General features: G+C 39.7%; 1 protein-coding gene across 1 annotated transcript in view; it reads left to right on the forward strand.

The window, feature by feature from the left end:
- ntng2b (netrin g2b) overlaps nt 1-20950 on the forward strand; it is a 40908-nt gene extending 19958 nt beyond the window's left edge. The window contains exons 3-7 of the mRNA XM_030767923.1: nt 214-386; nt 1647-1676; nt 17877-18044; nt 19240-19374; nt 20724-20950. Coding sequence (XP_030623783.1) covers nt 214-386; nt 1647-1676; nt 17877-18044; nt 19240-19374; nt 20724-20950 — 733 coding nt within the window. The remainder of the gene's footprint in view (nt 1-213; nt 387-1646; nt 1677-17876; nt 18045-19239; nt 19375-20723) is intronic.
- The last annotated feature ends 3803 nt before the right edge of the window (nt 20951-24753 follow it).

Below are 24753 nucleotides of genomic sequence, written 5' to 3' on the forward strand. Positions count from 1 at the left end.
TTTCTTTCTTTCTTTCTTTCTCTGCCCCTTTGGACTATGGGAGATTTTGGCATTGCAATGACTGTCTGAACTGGTTTTGTTGTAGCATGTGGTTTTTATAAAATGTAATAATTACACATCAGAAATTGGTAGCTATTACCAGAAACGTCTCTCTGGATACCACAAACCTCTCTCTCTCTCTCTCTCTTGTCTTCTCTCTTTCTCCAAGTGTAGGTGTAAGTGTAATCTGCATGCATCCCAGTGTGTGTTTGAGGACGATAATCTACAGTGTGTGTGTGAGCACAACACCACAGGCCAAGACTGCAACCGCTGTAAGAAAGGCTTCAAAGCTAAGAGCTGGAAGGCTGGATCCTACTTACCCACCCCTAATGGAACTCCCAATACCTGTGAGTTCAGTCATTCTCTTGTTTTCTCTCTCTCTCTCTCCCTTTCTCTCAAACACACGCACACACGCACACGCATACTCACACACATTTGAACACACACACATGCACGGGCACAGAGGTCTTGTGTTTTCCAAGATACAGATTAAGCATATTCACATTGTGATTATGTCTGTATTACACAATTATTACATAGTAAGTACACTTTGATCTGAATCTGAGATGAAAACTTGAATAGATAATGGTTAAAAAGCACATATACTTCTGTACTCTATACACCTATTTTTCTACACACTCCTCAGATGATGACTGACATCTATATGCTGACAGTGGATTCTTTTTTAGCCAAAAGCTGTCAACCTGAAAAGTTTCTCTCATATTCAGACACAAGCCTCAGTCTGTGTAGATGATAGTTGCCTATGACAGCTGCTCTGTCTGACTGAAAGCTCCATAAAAGACCAGTATGTAACAGAAATAGTGTGAGGGGATACTTATGTAGTAACTATTCTTAGAGATGGGGGAAGGAAGAGAGAGAGAGTGAGAGAGAAACTGTGAGAAAGAGACAGAGAGAGAGAGAGGGAATTGTTTCTCTCTGTACAGTACATTAATGGGAACCTCCTGTCTTTCCATCTTCCTAACAGAAACGCCAATGATAAAATAATAATCTAGGGCAGCCCCACCCAAGCAGACACACATACACACACACACTGAGACATATACACATGTGCACGCACACACACAGACATATACACCTGTGGACTCACACACACACACACACGCACACACACAGAGTGAAACATAAATACGCATTCTCACACACCCACACCTTCAGATTAATCACACTGAATCCACACAATCAGATATGCAATTTTAAGAAATATTTTGCACAATATTTGCACACAGATTCTTTATCTCTTTTTAACCCCCCCATACACACACATACATACACACACACACACATACACACACACACACACTCACTCTAGAGAGCAACAGAGCCTTTTAGACAGTAGAGATCTGTCAGCTCACAGTGAGATCAAGCCTTCTGGTGTGTCCCAATTCCCACAGAGCAGGCATACACACACACACACACACAGCACTGTCCTCTATCCCCCCTGCTGAGGGAACATACTAAGTAGCCCTCTGCTAGGCACTACAGAGTATCTGATCAGTCAATCTGCAACATGAGCATATAAACAAACTCTCTCTCTGAATCTCTCTCTCTCTCTCTCTCTAACTCTGTCTCTCTCTTTTCTCTTTCAGGTTCTCAAGCTGGTACTACATCTGGTTCTAGTAAGTTATGCATTTGTCAGAGAAGAGAGGTAGCATTTTCCTACTTCTTCTTCTTCTTCTTCTTCTTCTTCTTCTTCTTGTTCTTCTCTCTCTCTCCCTCTCTCACTTTCTTCTCTCACTTTACCCCTCCAGCGTGTATGTCAGTCATCTCCCCGCTCTTTTTTTCGTTCATCCTGAATTTGGTTTGTCTGTTTCATTTTTAATAGGCCATCTTTCCCGCCTCTTTCATCATCGCCACGACAACCCAGGAATCTCTCCACAGTTCAGTTCCTTACTCAGACAGAGAGAAAGTGAGAGTGAGAGAGAAAGAAAGAGGGAGAGGGAGAAAGTTGAAAAAACAGTAGTAGTGAGAAAAAGTGTACGTTATCTGTCGATTGAGGCAACAAAAAGAAAGCTGGGGGTGGGTGGGGGGGGGGGGCTTATTCCCCCAGGGGTGGAGTGCAGAACAGACGGAGTGTGATTAAGGATTCTCTCTAAGGACACGCCCCCAGCTCATACATAGAACAATCCAGAACAAAACAAAACAAAACAAAAACAGATCAGATGGATCCTCCCAGTTTGAATGGAATAGTCCATGAGCCTACAGTGGTGGCCGCAAACTTACGCATTTTTATAGAGGACAAACGCATTTTAAATATTTAGAACTCAGTGTTTCCTATTTTTGGCTCAAAATGTTCTGTTTGTTATAATACAGCGCTGCACTTAACAAAGACTGTGCTTTCTGAAGCAATTAATCCTCCAGGTTTCACTTCGCGTCTGTCCAGTTTTAGCAGAACAGAAGCACTCTAATAGCTGTACGGTAGTTACAGAACAGTGGTGTAGTATTTAGCACAGAGACTGCATTTTTCATTGTGTTTAGTTCTGTTTTAAAGAAGAGGTTAGCCTTTTTTATCTTTCCATCATCATGTCCTTACTTTAAAGCAGCACTAGCTCTTTAAGGGCTTATTCAGATTGGGCTAGTTCAGCTGTGTAAAATCCCATGTCTTATCATTATAAGAATGCTAATGGTAGCGTTTTGAAACTCAGCGGTCACAACCAGTGGAATGTGGCAAGCCCACCATCTACAGAGTTGTTTAAAGATAAGAACGGTATGGTGAAAAGATGGAAAAACTGGTGAACCTCTCCTTTTAAAGACGTAGATTTCAGCCGAGTATTTTATTGCTTTCTAATTTGATGAATAATTCCTCTCTTAGCAACACTACCTGTGCCTGTTGCTCTGGAGACAACTACCACAGCTACGACGATGACCACAACAGTCATAATGACAACCATAGCTGCCACTACAGTTACTATGACAACTACTTCAACTACCACAATTGCCCCTACAACCACCACCACTGTCCCTGACACAACTACATCTCCCTTGAGCACTCTGAAAGAATCCACTACCCAAGAGCCCACATTAGCCACAGCAGAAGGTGGGTGTGCTGAACAGGGAGGTCAGAAGTTAGAAGACAGAAGAGGCAGTAGTGGTTGTCTGGTAATTGTAGTAATGTGTGCATTGTCATAGTTTTAGGTATAAGTACATAAAATACTACTGTTAGGCGTCCACATATGAAGAGGTCCTGCCAAATCATGTATATCCTGCACACACACACATGCGCATACACAAATTGACCAGAAACCAGGCTGCAGTGTGTGTTTGTGAGGACCTGGAGTTGCCGTATGGATCTAGAATGAAGTTAAAACATTCTTAGAACACTGGTGTTCCAATCAGAGTAACACTTGAGGAGAATTGGTAGTGTGTGATATGAAAGACTGAAAAAAAGAACAAAATCCATCATACAAAGAGATTTTTCTTTCTTAGCAGCACTGCCCTCTAGCATGTGTGTGTGTGTGTGTGTGTGTGTGTGTGTGTGTGTGTGTGTGTGTGTGTTTCTATGTGCCCTAGTCTGCTGTGTCAGGAGATTCAGGCACATCTGCTACGCGAACAGGCAACCTCAGATTTACAACTACCACATAAAATAAAGCAAACACACACAGCCAGTGTGTAAAGTACTGTAGTCAGATACGCATGAGCTCTTCTCATCAAAAGATAGAGCTGTCAGTATTTCAAGGGTCAAGACAGACATGGGACTATCCGGTAGGTGACCACATCCTTGACGCTAACACACACATAGATCGACAGTCACCCACTCAAAAATACACATCTGTCTCCGATGTCTCACAGTAACATGGACACTAAGGTTAGGGAGATATGGCACACACTGGAGGAAATCTGTGTGTGTATGTGTGTGAGAGTGTGTGTGTGTGTGTGTGTGCTTATAAAGAGCATATGGCTAAGTAAAGGAGTTCTCATAAATCATCTTTGTCTACTGTTCCTCATGGGGCTAAAGGTCTGAGGTCCTCCTCTCAGAAGAGAGACTCTAAACACACACACACACACATACACAAACATCTCTCTGTATCTTAGGGTTGCTTCTGCTGTGTGGGTGTGGTGTGTGTGTGTGTGTGTGAGAGCGAGAGAGAGGAAAGGTAACATGAAGCATAGCAGTGTGTATATGCAACAGTAGATGGTGTTAGTTGGTATTAGTACATTAGGGTTAGATTATAAGGATGCGAGTGAATGAGTGTGTTTAGGATTTTTCTGCCCCTCCCCCAATGGCCATCTGTCCAACTGACCAACCAGAACACAGAGGATCATCTCTGTTCACACTGACCTCATAATCCTTGTCTGAGGGAATGAACGAATACAGGCAAACACACTCTCTCACACACACCCACAATGAAGTGACACACATAAACCTTAGCTCCTGTGGTGCTCTGCCAGGTCACATTGTATTGGATCTGTCTGGTCTACACACAGACACACACACACACACACACACACACCCTCCTGACCTGTTCTAGTCTCATCCTCCCAGAGTTCAGTGCTTAGCTCGGTATTGCACTCATTTGTACTTTAATATCTTCCCGTCTTTATGTAGTGTAAAGGGGTCAGGATTTAAAGAAATAATAATTACATTATAGCAGTTGCCATATAAATCTATATGTGAGATACATCCCTCTATGCTATGTATGAAGTTACACTGAATATGTACACATACTGCACATGCTTAGGGTGTGTGTGTGCATGTGTGTATGTGTGAGCGTGTCTGCATGTGTGTACCGTAACAACGTCTTTGCACATTTCTGTAAAGTAGATTGTGTTTGATCAGGTGGAGCTCAATAGATGGCACTGTTGTATTTTTTTTTTTTTTTTGCCCCCCCATAAAGCCATTGATGCCTCTCTTTATTGGACAGACTTTATCAGCACGGTGACTGACACCACAGCCTCAGATATCAGTTCCCCTCTCCCTGACACCACTACAGTCAACACAGGTGGGACCGTGTGAACCTATAGATGAGTAAACCAAACGTGCTCCTGTGGTTGTAGCGTCTTAAAAAACAGATATAGAAATCTAGACCGCTTCTGTAGTAATAGCGTTATAGAGTATAGATAATCCAAACTTGATACTTCAAGATGTATAGTTGAAAATAAAGGCATACAAATCCAGTTAGTTCCTCAGGTTAAAGAAAAAATTTGTGTCGCTCCTTTTATCTAAACAGTAGTACAGATAGACAAGCTAATATTGCTAGCTTGAATGCTTCAAGGTAACCTAGCTAGTTAATTTAGCTAATATCCCCATAGCACAAAATTTCTGACTGTATTTATCTCAGTTAAATGTTTGCCTGAAAGGTCTTCTTCTAGGTAATAGTATGAGCCTAATGTTTTTTTGTTTGTTTGTTCACTTTTTGTTGTTGTTGTTGTTTGTTTTTTGCAAATATCTATGAGCTCAAGTCCTGAGAATGACCTTTCATATAAATTAGCAGGTTTTTCTTCCGTCAGAAGAAGATGATAAACATGAATGGTGCTGCAGACTATGTTTACCCCAGTCACAGATTGTGTTATAAATAGTTGTTGACAATTTTAAATATATTTTGGCTGTTTTGTTGCTTCTGCTTTATCTTTCTTTCAGTGACCTTGCGTCATATTTCTGAAACGTGAAACAATCTGGGGTGCATCAGGAAACTCCTCTATAGAGATAGACCACGTGGAGGAGCAGATAGACATTGAAATGGAGCCATGATCTTAGATTCTGAGTGCTATTCAGCATAGATATGCAAACTTAATTAGTCCCATAGGTTATAGAGTTATAAAATATAGATAGACAAATCTGACCAATTGCCTTAACTAAGTCAGGCACGGTGGAAAATGTATTCAAATTTAGTCACACGTACACACAGACACCACACGCCTGCATGCACGCACACACACATAAACACACACATAAACACTCATGCATGCACACACACTCATGCATGCACGCACACACCCACCCACACACACACACAAATACACAAATACACACGCTGATTAAAGGCATAGCTTTCAGTGATCTACCCATAGATGTTGCTGTTCACTTTGAGATAGTCATAATGTTATTATGATTTACAGATCTGAAAGTCATGAAATGAAAATAAAAATTTCATTAACTATGCTTTAATGCTTTAAACTAGAGCCTAAACACACACACTCATGCACGTACTTACACAGATACATAGATTTCTGTAGTTCATAATCACATTTCTGATTGCGTTGTTCAGTGTGTTTCAGTATTAGTACACTCATGAATGAAGGTTGTCTCTGTTAAGATGTCAGGCATGCTAAAAAAAAAAGACAAATGAAGAGCTAATTGAAAAGTACAGTAGATAGATAGATACATAGATACATAGATAGAATATGTGGTCTAAATACTATATCTGTATCTTTTGCTGAATAACCATGTTGACCTTAAGTTCAAGTGTAAGTCATGTTTCATATTTCTATCCTAGTATGCCAAAAAACCCTTTTGCCACAAAGTTTATCAGTGTGAGTACAGAAATGCAGAGTCACCCCCTAGCTGTCAGGAGAGGAGCTGCAGCTGTCTGGTTCTGAAGGGGTTAAGGCACAACATATGAGTTTGCTCTTGCTCAGCAGTTTATATACACGCCTGTGTGTGTTCGTGAGTTTGCGCGCGCATGCATGTGTGTGTGTGTGTGTGTGTGTTTGGAATGCTAATACCATTCTCTTTTCACCATCCTCAATCTTCACTTTAGACCTGCCAGAGACTCCAGACCAAACAACTGCACAAACTACACCCATAGATCCACTCACACCAATTGTAATCACAGACCCATCCACTATAGCCCCAACAGAGGAGACCACATCCTTTGACGCCACAGAAACTGAGCCCACAACCAGGCCCCGTCTGCTTTCCCCACAAGAAATAACATCACTAGACCTGACAGAGGCCACAACTCGTATAACTACAGCCCCTGATCTAGTGAGGCCTGTTACTGAGGTCACAGAGAGGAACGGTAAGACATACCTACAATTTACAGGAACCAGAGAGAGAGGGAGAGAGAGAGAGAGAGAGAGAGAGAGAGAGAGAGGCAGAAAGCAAGAGAGAGAGGGGTGCGGATAAAAGTATGTTTAGTTGTCGTTTGAGTGTTTTTGCTGTATTCTAAAGATGGTGTTCTGCGTTGCGCAGAATCTGGGTTTTATGAGTCAGACTGACTCTGTGACTGACTGAGCCGTGTGATGTTTTTTTTTTTTTTTTCTGAAACGCATAAATCTTCTCCTGTCCTCTCCTCGTTCCTCGTGTTGTGGTCTGAACAGACAAAAAACAAAACAGCAGCACCTCCATCTTAACTGTTCAGATCAATGCAATTCTGTTTTCTGAGGGTCAGCAGTAAAAACTGGATAGAGAGAAAGGATAAAAGAGTGAGTGCTTGAACAGGGCTGGGCTGTGGAGGTATACACAGCATGTTTGATATGTGAAAAAAAAGAGAACCTCCTACAACGCTCATCTGTGTTTTCATTGTCAGCATTTTGGTTGTTTGACCTTTCTAGAGACATCAAAAACAATATTAAAAAAAAAAACAGCAAAAAGAGAAACAGAGCAGAATTATACAGAAAAAAAAATGTTGAAAACCGCTAAAAAGCATGGCAGCACAAGCTGCCAAACATTTCCTGTAAAATTAAATTACACTAACATTTCATAAATTCAGCTGATTTATTAAAACCGATAAAGCTCGCCTGGTTGTAATGCTATGCTCATTCCCACATTAAGCTACATTAAAAAAATACAGTTAAGCAGAGAAATTTTCCTCTTCAAAAATTGGAAACAACTGATGTAATCAAATAAAGACCACACACTAAACTAGACTTGATGGCTATAATTGAAATGAAATTGTACAGTAAATTCTCTTTAATCTTTTAGTAAAGTGCAGAGACAAAGTAAAGACATTTTGAGAGAGTCATGGCAGTGTGTACTGCCAGGTGTTTGGCAAATTTAAATATGATAGCCATAATGTGGTTGTAATATGCTGCTGGCTCCGATGAGAGGGTGAGGATAAAGCCTGATTTGATTTTACACTGTGTTATCAGAGATGACATGTGAGTTAACCGTGACCCACAAAATCAGAGAATGCTTCCGCTGACACGGCGCGGGTTTCTAGTTTCTCTGAGACACGAAAAGTTACACCTGAAAATTATAATAAACAACTGATTAATGAGTGCATTGCACACTAATGACAAATCAGTTATAGTGGGGATCATTACAGTCTTTCGTTGCAGTTAGCTCAAAAAAATTATTCTCTGCTGTCCAAATGAAACATTGTTTGTCACCGCTGACACGGCATAGAAAACTCTGATTTCGTCATGTTTAAAATGAGCACTTTATTAGAATATTGGACATTAATATTTCACATACATTCACTGATAATGTCAAATTACGTTAGTAAAGTGTTAAGTACTTACTTGAATTTTAATGTGCGTGTGTGTGGGCAGTTCTCAAATTTTGGAGACCTAGTTTAGTTACTTGTAGAGCTGTATTTCAGGCCTACTTGCCGATACACCTGTGATTCTCTCTCTCTCTCTCTCTCTCTCTCTCTCTCTCTCACACACACACACACACACACACTCTTTCTCTTTCATGTACACAGTTCAGCCCCAGAGATTTTTGGGAAACACACTGGATAGTGCATTGTGGGTAATGAGTGCTGAGTCTGAACAATTTATAGTTAAACCAAATAAAGAGAAGACCTCTCTCTCTCGCTCTCTCTCTCTCACACACACACACACACACACACACACACACACACACAATAAATACTGTATGAACCCAGATGAGCTGGTTCACATGAAAGTGGTGAGAACAGAGAGAGGTGTGATTGGCGAGTAACAAAAAGAGACTAGTAAAGATGGACAGATGAAGACAGCAGAAGGAAGGAGGGGTTCGTCTAAGGGAAGAAGAAACTCACAGTGGGGTCAGCCGAGAGCACTGAGAATCCAAAATGAGTTTGACATAAATGAGGATTAGATTCTGCTTTGAAAGATGATCTGATATAGAAACAACTGTAACTAAAGTGTGTAACTAAAGAAGTAATAGATAGATATATAGATATATAGATAGATAGATAGATAGATAGCTAGATAGATAATTTTTATAACACTTTTCTTTCTAATGAAGCCCTTGCTACTGAAGCCTTTACTACTCCGACACGCGTTGAAAAAATGGAAGAAAAGACACCGGAAAGTGACAAGTCCTCTGAGACAGAGAGTGAGAAAAAAGCAGAGGAAAACACAGGTACTACTTGGGTTGTAGAATCAGTGTAGTATGTAATCATGAGTAATGTAGTTTTTACCATGTAAAGTAAACTGAACCTTTGAAAGACCATCAAAGTTACATATACTTGAGTTTCTGAATAGTGATGCGTGTTGAGGCATTTTGTACTAACACCAGAATGGATATGGTCTATTTTAGCTCTCAGACTTGGTTAGCAAGTCACAGTGTCATTGGTTATAGAGTTATTCTTATTCTTCTCAATCTCAATATCAGTGCCATCAAAAAAAACATGTCTGCACTAGGTGTTCTCTTTCACCACACTAGTTTTTTGTAATTTATATAAACTTTACCTGTAATGTTTCTGAAACCTGAAACTAATATCAACACATCTAACTTTCTGTCTCTCTTAAACTTTTACAACCTGGTTATAATCACCTAAGAAACCCAAAAATCTGTCACGGAAGATTCTGGACAAGCTGAGAAACCGCCAGAACAGGAAGAAGGGAAAGAGGGAGAGGAAAAAGAGAGCAAGAGAGAGTCTGAAGGTCTCTTTTTATCTAGTCCATAATTAGTTGTGTCAGTTGTGTCATTCCAGTGACTAGTGAAATGACTGTTAAAGTAACTAAGGCTTGACCTTCTGAGCAGTGATGCATTCTGATGTATTCTGTAGTAACACAAGTAGATGTTTGATAATGTTGTCTGCTTCAGCCTGCAGGCTTGTGTTAGCTAGAAAGCAGTGTTATTGGTTATGGAGTTATTCTATCTGAAACTTAGACCTTTACCAACACCAACAAAAAGCAATGGTCTTCATTACCAGATTTTATATTTTACTTCACTGTTTCCTGTCATTCATGTCATGAAACTGCAGTCAACAAGTCTAATTTTTAATCTCTCTTAAACTTTTACAACCTGGCTATAATCCCCTAAGAAACCCAAAAACCTGTCACAGAAGATTCTGGAAGAATTGAGAAACCGCCAGAAAAGGAAGGAGGGAAAGAGGGAGAGGAAAAAGAGAGCGAGAGAGAGTCTGAAGGTCTCTTTTTATCTGGTCCATAATTAGTTGTGTTAGTGCTAAAACTACATTTGCACAATATACACATTAAGGCACAGTGTCACTTTATTTTTAGGTATTTTGCCCTCTTTGCAGTAATTACTAGTTCAAAGATGCTTGGTGTGATTGTCATAGTTATGAATTCCCTACTCCAAAATGACTAGTGGAATGACTCTTAAAGTAACTTATGCTTGACCTTCTGAGCAGTGATGCGTTCTGATGTATTCTGTAGTAACACAAGTAGATGTTTGATGATGTTGTCTGTTTCAGTCTGCAGACTCATGTTAGCCAGAAAAGTCATAGAGTCATTGATTATATAGTTATTCTTTCTCAACTTTATGCCTTTACCAACACCAACAAAAAAAGCAGTTGTCTTCATACCAACTTTCTATTTTATTTTGCTGTTTCCTGTCATTCATGTCATCAACTTGTATCTAACTAAATGTAAATTTTTGTCTCTCTTAAACTTTACAATCTGGCTTTAATCACCTCAGAAACACCCAAATCAGTCACAGAAGATTCTGGAAGAGATGAGAAACCCTCAGAACAGGGAGGAGGGAAAGAGAGAGAGGGAAAAGAGAACAAGAAAGAATCAGAAGGTTTATTTTTTCATTTTGTCTTGAATTAGTTATATTATTACAAAAACTACATTTACACAATACACACAATGACAGTTGAATTTTTTTTTCTTTTTTTCTTTTTTTGGTATTTTGCCTTCTTTGCAGTAATTACCAGTTCAAAGATGCTTGGTGTGATTGTCATAGTTATGAATTCCCTACTCCAAAATGACTAGTGAAATGACTGTTAAAGTAACTTATGCTCGACCTTCTGAGCAGTGATGCATTCTGATGTATTCTGTAGTAACACAAGTAGATGTTTGATAATGTTGTCTGCTTCAGCCTGCAGACTTATGTTAGCTAGAAAGCAGTGTTATTGGTTATGGAATTATTCTATCTGAAACTTAGACATTTACCAACACCAACAAAAAGCAATGGTCTTCATTACCAGATTTTATATTTTACTTCACTGTTTCCTGTCATTCATGTCATGAAACTGCAGTCAACAAGTCTAATTTTTAATCTCTCTTAAACTTTTACAACCTGGCTATAATCCCCTAAGAAACCCAAAAACCTGTCACAGAAGATTCTGGAAGAATTGAGAAACCGCCAGAAAAGGAAGGAGGGAAAGAGGGAGAGGAAAAAGAGAGCGAGAGAGAGTCTGAAGGTCTCTTTTTATCTGGTCCATAATTAGTTGTGTTAATGCTAAAACTACATTTGCACAATATACACATTAAGGCACAGTGTCACTTTATTTTTAGGTATTTTGCCCTCTTTGCAGTAATTACTAGTTCAAAGATCCTTGGTGTGATTGTCATAGTTATGAATTCCCTACTCCAAAATGACTAGTGGAATGATTCTTAAAGTAACTTATGCTTGACCTTCTGAGCAGTGATGCGTTCTGATGTATTCTGTAGTAACACAAGTAGATGTTTGATGATGTTGTCTGTTTCAGTCTGCAGACTCATGTTAGCCAGAAAAGTCAGAGTCATTGATTATAGGGTTATTCTTACTCCTCTATCTCAGATTTATTCCTTTACCAACACCATCAAAAAGCAGATGTCTCTGTACTGAATTTTCTGTTTTCTCTTTCCTGTCATTCATTTTATAAACCTTATTTCTAAAGTTTCATAAATGTGAAATTACAGTCAACAAATTTAACTTTTTGTCTCTCTTACACATTTACAACCTGGTTAAAATCACCTTAGAAACCCCAAAATTGGTCACAGAAGATTCGGGAGGAGATCAGAAACCCTCAGAACAGGGAGGAATGAAAGAGGGAGAGGAAAAAGAGAACAAGAGAGAATCAGAAGGTCTTTTTTATGTGGTCCTTAATTAATTGTGTTTTTTCTAAAACTACATTTGCACAATGCACATACTCAATTGAAGTATAATTTTTGTGGAATTTTTCATCATATGTAACAGTTTATTTATCTATTATTATTTATTTATTTAGTTAGTTAGTTAGGTAGTTAGTTTATTGATCGTTACAATCTCTTGATCCATATTTTTGTATTGCCATGTTTTTGAAGATTATTTGTTCACAAAGTTATGGCTGCTTTTGTAGCAGCATAGTATTTTGTTAGAGTATTGGACGTAACCTACAGAGCAGAAAACAACCCCCCCCACACACACACGCTCACACACATGCATAATATTATGTGATACTGTGTGAGGAAAGATATGTATAATGTATATGTTTCATGCCTGCTGATTAGCACTCTATGTCCATTCTGCCTTAGGGCATGTTCTGAGAGATCACACACAGATACTAAGAGACTGATTGAAAGTAAAACTATAGTACCTGAGGGTACAGGCCACATGAAAATGTATGTGTGTGTGTATGTGTGTGTCTGTGTGTGTGTGAGAGAGAAAGGGAGAGAGGCATTTAACTGCTGTCCCCCTCCAGCTCCTCCAGAACGTGAAACAGAGGGACCTTTGGAAACAGTAAAGCCCTCTGTGAAAGATGAACAGAAAGAAAGAGAGAAAAAAACTGAGAAGTCAGAGGAAGAAAAAGGGAAAAAGAGGGAACAAAAAGGTAGATGTCACATAGAGAGTAGACACTACAGACATGAGTTTTGCAGTTGTGAGGTACAGATTTTAGTGCAGTCTCAACTGCACTGCTCAACTGCTTGTTTGTGTGTATTACTCAGACATGAATGTGTGAAATTTGAAAAGGTTTCCAATCTATTTTGTCACTGCACAGTGTCACTGGGTTGTTTCTAGTGCGCCCACTGACATACCAGATAGGACATTTAGTGAATGATTATAGACCCCTGTCTAAGCATTTCTTTAAATTATTGTATACTTTTTAGTTTCTCTAAATGAAAAATATGTACGAGTAGGGTACTAGTAAACTTTGTTGATTGTGTTGATAAATAATGCTTGTGAATTTGTCAGTGCTAGTTCTCAGCGGCTATTTATTTGTAATATGAGAAAACTTGCTTGGGTGATTGTGGGTTCCATGTGTCTTTCTAACACTCTGAGTGGTTTTGTTTCCATTAGAATCGTCCCCAGAGCCCCCGAAATCCAAACCAGTAGAGCCAGAAAGAAATGAAATTCCATTTGAAAAACCCAAACTGACCAAAATGGACTCAGGTGAAGTTCCCCTTGAGAAAGAGCCAGAGAGAGCAGGAGAGATGGAGAAAGAGAGAAAGACAGAAGGAGGTACTGATGGGAGTGATGGGTGGTTCGGTGTAGTGTTAGTGTGTGCTGAACCTTTTCTACTTTTTTGGAAAAGTATGTGTTGTTGATATTTCTAATGGCTGTCGTTTTTTCAACAGCTACAGCAGAGGGGGAGGGTGAAATTACACCTGGGAGGGATGAGAGGTTGGAAGAAGGGAAAGAGAAAGAAAAGAAAGGGGAAAGTGTTGAGAAAGAGAGAAATAATGAAGAGAAAGGTATTGTGTGTGACACGCCACATTGTGTAGTATACTGAGATATGGAGTAAGATGATCAGTTATGTATTAGTTATAGTTATTTACCTAGTTATTAGTTATTTAATAGTTATATGTTAGTTATCAGTTATGTTGTAGTGTAGTAGTATAGCCTGCAACAATATTGTAGATTAGCTCTGCATAGTTTAGTGCAGTCGCACAGCATAGCAAACATAATACAGTCAGACATAACCTCCTAACAAAATATAAGATAGAATAGCACAGCATTTAATCATATGATGAAGTGTAGTGTAATACAGCCATAGTGCTTGTAATAATCATTAGCCCATTGTTTTTGTATGAGAGCTGCAGTGATCATATGCCTGAGTGGATTTTCTCCATGAGAGCAATTCAGGCAAATGAACATAGGTCTTTAGTTTCTTTTGGAGAGCAAACAACCTTTTTAAGCCACTGAACCAATAGCTGTCCACCCAAATTCTCTCAGAGACCTCCAGATCTGAGCCAGAAAAAACACCAGACACAGAGAGCAGTGAGGACAGACCCTCAGAGAGAGAGGGAGAGAAAGAGAGGCAGAGGGCGAAAGAGAACGACAGCAGTACAGAAGAAGGTACCGCTAAGATAACTGACAATTGTTTGTTAATTTGTGAATATAGTGGTAGTTGATAGTTTGTAGTTTGTAGTAGCAGTAGTAAAATTTTGGATAGTGGTTTATGGTGTATAGAGTATGTGGAGGTGACCTCTTATGAGTGTTTACCATTGTAAGACTCAAACTGACGTAGACATGGAGGATTCAACCAAAAGGCTGAGATTGTTGTCAATAGAATAGAATAGAATGGAATGGAATAGAATAGAATGGAATGGAATAGAATGGAATAGAATAGAATTCTAATCCTATATGTGATCCTCATCGATCACTAAAGCAGAGGAAGAGAGAGCGGGACCCTCAGAAAAAGAGGGAAAAGAAGAAAAGAAAGAAGAAGACAATGAAGAAGAAAAAGAGAATGAGAGAAAGAAAGGTATATCTAAATGAATTTAGCACTGTAGTGGGGCTTAAGATGTGCGCTCTGAGTAGTGTAGGCAGCTGCTGCTTCTGCTTTATGGTAGGTGTACTGTAGTTCTCAGCAAAGGCAGTGTCTGTAGCTTAGTCCCCTGATGAGTTCGTCATATGGAATCTCAAGATGCACTTCTGGGGCTATAGACCACAGGTGAGCGGTGGACAATGTAGTTTTTCACTCATATCAGCTTCTGTGTGTCTATAGCTGGATTTTGCTGTCATTTCTGTGCTGGCATCCTGTGTTAAATACATGGTGTAGTGATAGAGTAGCATCAGATATATTGGTGAAGAAACAAGATGTGTGTGTGTGTGTGTGTGTGTGTAACATGTTTGAAAAGTGTTTTTAAAAAAAGACTTTTATAATGTCTAAAGCTCTCCTGAAGTTTTTACTGTCTGGAGGACCCCAACCCATGCAGCTAAAAGGAATCATTTATGATGACTTTAAAGGTGAGAGAGAAATAGAGAGAGATGACAGTAGTGACAGAAAGAATGATAACACGTTCTCTTAACATGATATTAACAGAGAAAACCTGCGTCAGACTGTGGAAAGATTTCTGAGTAAAGATGTCTCCCTGCCTCATTGTGTTTTACCTTTACTTTCACTAAAAACTTTTCAATTCATCCTTTCATTCCTGCATCTACTTGTTTAACATGTTCCAAAAGGTAAGTGTCCTAACTCCTCTTTTCTTCCTCTGTCTACCAATACCTCTTTAATGTAGAAATTCAAAGTAGCCTTAAACGATGTGTCTGTGTCTATGTTAATGTATATGAAGTTGTATCTGTCTGTGTGTGTGTATGTGTGTGTGTGTGTGTGTGTGTGTAAAAGTCAATGATTGTATATAAATGTAAAGTGTGTGTGTGTGTGTGTGTGTTTAGTTTGACGTGTGTGTGTCCTAGCACTCGAGGGTATGAAATATGTCTCTTAATGGATTCTCTCTGTCTCTAAATTATATTACAATGTCAGTCAACTTAGGCAGCTAAAGCCCACCCCTTTAGCGTGTGTCTGACTTTGTATTTGCATAAATATGAGAAGACATTAAGAGTAGAGTAAAAGGATATTACTCTGCTTGGAAGTGCTCCAAGTGACACACACGCTTGAAGCAGACAGAAGCAGAAATAGAATAAAATCTTGAGGTACAAATCCTCAAATCCTCAAAACACCATAAGCAAGAAAAATACCAGGTTAAACACACACCCACACACACAGACACACATATATACACATACACACACAGAGACCCACAGAGCATACAGACGTACAACCATAATCACACAAACAGGAAAAACAACTTCACAACAAAGTCACAAGCCCACACAATAGGGTAGACACAACAAGGCAAACACAAATAACATGCAGTTGGTGCTGTTGCTACCATTGGTCTGTCTAGTTTTGGATAGTTTTACTGACACTGTAGTGTTCATTTTCTGTGTCTGTATAGCAGAATCCATCATTTCATCTTCATCCTGTTACCTGTGGCCAAGAAAGAACTGATGTTAGAGAGAAAGAAAGACCCCCCTCTCTCACTCACATCCCCCTCCCTCCCTCACTCATTCACACCCACCATATGTAAAGTGGGGAAGACTCCCCACAGAGTTGAGTATTGCTCTGTCAGCAGCCACATGGACACACACACACACACACACGCGCACACACACACACACGCCCTCAGTCGATATTCTTGGTGAGTTGAAGGAGGAGCCGTAAATGAGGTAAAAAGGGCAAACGTTCACCATCGACTCAGAGACTGAGAAAAGAGACTTACTAATCCCACTGCAATGTGCATCCACACACACACACACACACACACATACACACTTATATACACAGACACACATATACACACACAAATACACGGACACACAAGCACACACACACACAAATACACAGACACACAAGCGCACACACACACACACACACACACACATATACACACACAAATACACAGACACACAAGCACACACACACACACAAACACACACGCACACAAACACACACACCCACACATATACACACACAAATACACACACACACACACATATATATACACACAAATACACAGACACACAAGCACACACACACACACACGCACACATACACACACACAAATACACAGACACACAAGCACACACACACACACAAACACACACACAAACCACACTAAACTCTATACTCCATACTGCCTACAGCTCTAATCACACTAAACTCCATATTCCATACTGCCTACAGCTCTAATCACGCTAAACTACATATTCCATACTGCCTACAGCTCTAATCACACTAAACTCCATACTCCATACTGCCCACAGCTCTAATCACACTAAACTCCATACTCCATACTGCCTACAGCTCTAATCACACTAAACTCCATACTCCATACTGCCTACAGCTCTAACTACACATTTTTTATATCATCTAGTTTGCACCTTTATTCCTATATCCTGTGTACAGGCACTTACATTCACTTACTATCATTATTATGAGAAAAACTTTTCTCTCTCTCTCTCTCTCCCTCTCTCTCTCTCTCTCTCTCTCTGTCTCCCTCTCTCTCTCTCTCTCTCTCTCTCTCTCTCTCTCTCTCTCCCTCTCCCTCTCTCCCTCTCCCTCTCACCCTCTCTCTCTCTCTCTCTCTGTCTCCCTCTCTCTCTCTCTCTCTCTCTCTCTCTCTCTCTCCCTCTCCCTCTCTCCCTCTCACCCTCTCTCTCTCTCTCTCTCTGTCTCCCTCTCTCCCTCTCTCTCTCTCTCTCTCTCTCTCTCTGTCTCCCTCTCTCCCTCTCTCTCTCTCTCTCTCTCTCTCTCTCTGTCTCCCTCTCTCCCTCTCTCTCTCTCTCTCTCTCTCTCTCTCCCCATCTTTCCTCTCTGCCCTGATCTCCCAACCAACTTTATAGTTAATGACAACAATGACCAAACCTGATCCTTTTTTTTATGTACCAAATGTGCTGAAAGTGATGCCAAGCCAACCGTGCTGTTTTCTTCCTCTTTCTGTCTCTCTGTCTGTCTCTCTCTCTCGCTCTCGCTCTCTTCCTCTGTCTCTCTGTTTCTGTTTCTCAGACTGTGAATGTAATGGTCACTCTAACCGCTGTAGTTACATTGACTACCTAAATATCGTGACCTGTGTGAGCTGTAAGCATAACACCAGAGGACAGAACTGTCAACACTGCCGCATGGGCTATTTCAGAAACGCCTCAGCCGAACTGGACGACGAGAGCGTGTGTATTGGTCAGTATGTGTGTGTGTGTCTGTATGCACTACAGAGGCCATACACTTAAATAAGCTTGTTAATCTCATTTAATACTAAGAATGAATAGTTGTAGTTGCCATGTAGCTGTTTTCTTGTCATTTGACTTATTCAGAAAATATATGAAAAGTGATTCTTAAAACAGAAGTGCACAAAATGCCCATATGGTCACATAAATATACCAATTTTACAATTTTGAATTTTTTAGCATAGTTAGCAGAGCGTCAGATGTAAAAAGAGGAAAAAGAAAGGTAAAAAGAAAAGAGAGGGAGAGAAAAGAGAGAGAGAGAGAGCAGTAAAATTTGAGATACTTTGGTGTCAGCACTTAGGGTTAGTAGATGTGCCAACTGTTTGAATCCAGCATCAAAGAACATTCTGGCACAACTTACAACAAAAAATCCTGGAAAATCCCTCAAACTGTAACAACTATATGACCAAAAACATTTTTAAAAACAGAAAAGAAAGAAAAAAAAAAAAAAACCCACGTCGAAGAGCAGTCCAGAGAAAAGAGGGGGAGACGAAGAGAACAGGAGATTGTGTTAGTGTGTCGCACTGAGGACATTTCTCCACTTTCTCCAAAACAAACGACCAGAGATGAAGGCGGATGTGGCGGCACTGAGCTCAGTGTATTCCTCCTCCTGCCTCGCACAGAGGAAGGAGGGATGATGGGGTGTGTCCATCTGCCTGTTAACGGGGAGGAAGTGAAGAGGGGGCCCGGAGTGAAGGGGAAGTGTGTTTGTGGTGTGATTGGGGAGGGGGACGGTGGATATGGACTCACGCTGTGGGATCAGTACAAACGCATACACTTCCCACGGAACGCCCCGCAAAGGACGTGGCAACTCCCGTATGGCACAAACGTGTGGCACGTTAAACAGAAAACGACCCACCGAGAGAGCAGTTCACCTCAGTTAACATGCACAGTTATGCAAGCAATGAGAGAGAGCGTAGCATCCAATATAGGTTTATTATAGGGATTCATTTTAAAGGAGAGTGTATTCAGATTTGTGTGGGGTTTTTTTTAATACTCTAGGATTGTTGTCAGCTTGTCAGTGAGAAATGTGAAGTTCAGTTTCAGCTGCATACATGTGAACTTTTTCTCCCTCCCTCTCTGCCTTTCTCTCTGTCTCCCTCTCTCTCTCTCTCTCTCTCTCTCTCTCTCTCTTCTTCTCCATGTAGAGTGTAACTGTAATCAGATGGGCTCGCTTCATGATCGTTGTAATGGGACAGGCTTCTGTCAATGTAAAGAGGGAACTACTGGAGTGAAGTGTGACGAATGTGCGCCTGGTTACTATTGGAAACAAGGCTGTTACCGTGAGTACACACACCAATAACCCAATCCTGGGACAGAGGGATGGGAGAACTGGGCAAGATCTTGAATTAGTGGGTTGGATGAGAAGTGAGTTGGGCAGATGGTGCCTTCAAGTTCTCTTGGAATCTCATACCTCACAGATGGTAAAGTCATAAATAAGAGACAAACACATTTCAGTGTTAAATATCTTCTTCAACCGATGATATGAGCCTGTTAGTTAACAGTGACGGGAGAGACATCAGCAGAGCACTAAAGCGTATACCAGTCGTCTTCTCAGTTTTCTCACCTGCAGCTCCAACTGAGCTTTGTTAAAGTGCTCATGACTTTGACTTGTGGGGGAGGAGTCATAGGGGTGGAGTGATGTGTGATTGGACAGGATCCTGGTATAAAAAAACCAGGCAGTCAGGCACACACACACACACACACACACGCACACACACACACACACACACATATGTACAAAGTCAATATCCAAAGATATACACTGCCTTTCCCAAACAAAGACATTGAAATCAAGGCCTAAGGAGAGTGCCTTGTAACAAATTTTAATTTACAAATTAAATACGGAAAAGTTCCCTATGTCTAAAAAATCCCACAAAAATCCTTAAATCAGCTGGTAGATAGTGAACAAGGTTCACCAAAGCCAGTATTATAGATGTACGTTGTATGTTATATTTCTCCACAGTACTGATTGAGTATTATAGTTTTTCACCACTGAGCTCCAACCAGCTGGATGAATAAAGCTGAGAGTTTACCAGTTCATTTATAACAATGCATATACACTCAGTGAGAATGGACCTTGTGTATGTGTTTGTATGTTTTTAGGTTAATGATAACTCCCTGATCTCAGTTATTTATGCAGCAGTTCATCTTAATGATGAATTACGGAAAAGCACCGCTGCTTACTATTTTTGTGTGGTTATGTGTAAGTGTTATACACAGAGAGAGAGAGAGAGAGATTCAGATAAATGAAAAGCAGGAGCTTAGATGAAGCTGATAGATGAGGCTGATCATTTTAACATTTGGTTTATATTTGACCAAGGTCTTATTGGTTTCTTTTATCTCATACACACACACACACACTCATTGTTTATCTGCCCCAGACATTTTAGGGTCAGGTGCTTTAGAAACACCTGGTCAGGATTGCTCTCCTACAATTCTGTTCCTTTGGATGTTTTTTCTTGGCATTTCAATTGTGACAGTCTTTTGTGGTTAATGTGGCATAGATACAATGAATGCAGAACCCCTCTCTCTCTCTCTCACTCACACACACACACAATCCACAGGTTATGTCCAGATGGGACCTAGACTCTGACTGAACTTCTCTCTCTCTCTCTCTCTCTCTCTCTAGCTAATGTGTGTGATGAGGAGCTGTTACTGTGTCAGAATGGGGGCACATGCTATCAGAGCCAGCGATGTATCTGCCCACCGGACTTTAAGGGTGTCCTGTGCCAACAGTCTCGCTGCGGTGATTCCAAGAGATGCAGTTCTGCCAGCATGCCCGCTCTAAGCCTGGCACTACTGCTTCTGTGCCCGCTGCTCAACATCCTGCTGGGCTGTGCCACCTCTGCACCCTGAGGTGCCCACCACACACTTTCACCCACACACACCCACCCGGGCACAAATGGACTCCCAACCAGGGAGAAAAGAGAGAGAGAGAGAGAGAGAGAGAGAGAGAGAAATGAAGAGGATGAACTGAATCAAAACAACATCATCTAGACGATGACAAAAGAGTAAAAAAAAAAACAAAAAGAGAGAGACGAAGAATGAAAGAGTGGAAACGAGGAGAAAAAAAGACTCCAGAGAGCTCCAGAGTGAGCTCAGACAAAAGCCTCTCCTCACTTTTTTTTTTGTGAACTGAGAGAATATCATACCAAAAAACAAAAAAACAAAAAAAAACAACAACAACAAAACAATTCAATAAACATATAAATGCACTCAGAAACAACCAGAGAGAGAGAGAGGACTCCCACAGGAAATAGCAAAAGGTTTAAGTCTGATCATTTCCTGTACTGCAGTAACCGGTTTGATTCTGCGCTCCGTGATGCTGCTCTTTCTTCGTGCTGATAGGCTATTCTGAGATAGCGTTCCCTTTGAAAGGGTCGTGACCTGCCACCGTAACCAGGCGCCGTTCCCAGGCAACCGCGAACGAGCCCCACACTGCTGCAGGTCTTTTTTTTTTCTTAAGTAATATTCTGACGTATTTAACAAGTGCTCACTGCAGGAAAACGCAATGTCAAAGGTTATGAATATTATTATTATTATTGTTTATAAAATCATGGATATTTAAGATTTTAAGCACTATTCTGCTGGTTGATAGAGGAAACATTATTGCCACAGTTAGTGACAGGTTTATCTTCACCGAATATTCAGGACACAGAAAACACACAATCTAATATATCCAAGTCTAAGAAAACAAGAAAAAGTTATCGGGTCAAAAATGACTTATATTATTATGGCATTATTGGACTAGACTATTTTTTGTAGAGATTATTTTTATTTCAAGTTAAAAATATAGTAAAGAAGAAGGTTTCATCACACTGTAAACTTTGTGGCACAGATATTACAGGAGAAGATATTTATTATAATGTAAATCTACAGTAAATGAGCCGAGAGATACTATGGTTTGAAAATATCTCAGAAGCAGATTTTATCACACGGTAAACTTTACAGTGAATGAGCTGCTAGAAAAAAGGAAGAAATGAACTTGTACACTCTACAGAGTGTTTCATGGCACACTCCATAAAGAAAAAAATTATTTAATACAGAGGATGTATTAATGTTTGAAAAAATATAACAGAATTTGATTGTGCTGCAAGGTTTGCTACAAATGGGAAGTGAACAAAAGGAGTATTATATTGCCCTGTAACGTTTACAGTATATATAATATTAAAGAGAAAGATTTTATGACATTTGTAAACTTGACAGTTGATGAAATGTTACAGAGATGTTGTATTATAAAGGTTTTATTGCACTGTAAACTGTACTACCCTGTAAACATTTTCAGCACACGAGACAGAAAGATGTCACTGCACTGTAAAATTTACAGTAAGTGTGAAACTACAGAACAGGGTTTTATTGCACTGTAAACCTTGCAGTAAAATGTGACTGTTACTTGACATATCTACTGTGGTTTGTTTATTGTTTGTTTCTCTCATTGATACTAAATGATAGTGGATCATTTATCAAAAACATACATAGATAAATATAGGCACATATGCAAATTTTAATTTCTACTTATTCCCTATTAGCAGAGCTTAGGAGAGCTTGCTCCAGTTCCTGATCCTGACTGTGAAACAGACGGTGTTATGGTGATGTGTCAGGGGTCTGCCGCAGAGCACCCCCAGAAGCAGAGCACCCCCAGAAGCAAAACCTAACCCTATAAACTGTTCCACAGGAACTACAGCAAGGCACCCCCCCTCTCAACATATCCACAAAAGACAAACTGAACTTCGCATTCTACTGTAAATAAAAAAAGGACATCTAAACAAAACTATACATGTTGTTAGGGAAATAGTGCACATACAAATAGTGCCTGTACGTGTTAATTCCTTCACTGAAGTCTGAGGAAGCTCATAAAGTGTTAAAATCGTTCAAAGCATAAAACAAAACACATAAAAACATAAAACTAAAATAAACAAACAAATAAACAAAAAAAAACCCCATCCATTATGCGCAAGTAAGAAAACCCTTTTGGTACAAGGTTTCCATTTCTGACCCCCCAAAGTCCAGAACGCTGAGCACAGACAGACAGAGAAGGTACACCACTGGAGGCTGAAACAGTGACATTTTGGTTTTTTTATTTTTCTTTGCCAGAGCCGAGTTGCTATGGGGATGCTGCTTTTATGAAGTCAGTCTTAATGAGACCCAAGACACTAGGGGTAACCACAAACAACAGGAGGTTTTGATTAAAAAATATTCTAACAACATAAAAAAAAAAATTCTCCCAGCCATGTCAGCAACTTGGAAACAGAACGAGGAGAGGAAGGGAGAGGGAGAAAGAGGGTAGGATTGAGAGAGGGCTCATAATTTCTACTATTATTATTTTATATTTATATTGTTTTATTTATTTTATGGCTGGTTAAACACTTCAACTATTCTTTTTGCCTACTTTTAACACACAAAAAAAGGCAAACATCAATGTTTTTCCCCGCTTCATACAAAAGCAGGTAGCACCTTCTGAAAGAAACGTTTTGTTGTAATCAAAAACTCAGAACTAAATTTCAGAGGTTTTGTACGATCGTTTACATGAAACAACAACAACAAAAAAGGGCAAGTTGATAACTCATCAGTCCAGACAAAGACGGCAACCTTTGATGATGCGGATATAAAGATTGAGTAATAGCTCCACCTACTGGTGAATTAGGTCAAATAATCAGAAAAGTCTCCTCGGTGTACTGGCTTATTGCATTATTTTCATGTTAAGAGTATTTTTGTCTGAAATCCTTCATTTTGAAAACAGAGACAAAAACCACACACACACACCAAGTGCATCAATAAAAACTCACATTGTAATGAAAAAAATTAAAATAAAATTTTAAAAAAAAGTAGAACATTTACACAGAAGTGAACAGTGTACATCTCTCGCAGTTCTGGCATCTTTCAGCAACTCAACTTCCTAAAAACATTTCTTATCATTTTTAAAATTCAGAAAAAAAATAAAGCCTTTTGAGTCATGTTACAAAAAATACAAACTAAAATAAATGTTTGCCAAGGTTTGCAGAAAGTTTAGCTTACATAAAATATCCCAAAAGCTTTTATTTGAGCATGGACACAGAGCAGACGTGCAGTCAACCACACACACACACACACACACACACACACACAGAAGGAAAAGTAAAGAAGCTGTTCCTCATTTAGCTCAACTGTAATATCTTAAACTGCATCATTCTTTCACACACACACACACACACACACACACACACACACACACACACACACACACACACACACAAAATAAAACTGTTACATTCACAAGGCATATCTTTAAACAAAAGTTTAAAAAGACTTAGAAATGACAAAATACAGGTAAATAAAACTACAAAGATATTCTTCATTAAACTATAAATTCAAGGGTTTAAGATTCATGCCAGATCCAGAATGAAAGGTTTGAACAAACTGCGATGAAAACATCGGTGTAAAAGCACAAGAGTTTCAAAGGGAGTACTTATTCCACTTGTTGGGGAAAGACTTACAGATGCAGTAAAGAAACTGAAGCAGGTTGAATTAATGCTTTTTGTTTACTTGCAGACAATCTCCAGACAAGGTTTGACACAATTTAGCTGTACTTTTACCTGGTGATTGCAGAAAAAGTATGTGTGTGTGTGAGAGTGTGCGTACACACATTTGTGTGGCAGGGAGACTTTTAGTTTGTTCACCAG

Source organism: Chanos chanos, chromosome 3, assembly GCF_902362185.1.
Source record: "Chanos chanos chromosome 3, fChaCha1.1, whole genome shotgun sequence".
Lineage (NCBI taxonomy): Eukaryota > Metazoa > Chordata > Actinopteri > Gonorynchiformes > Chanidae > Chanos > Chanos chanos.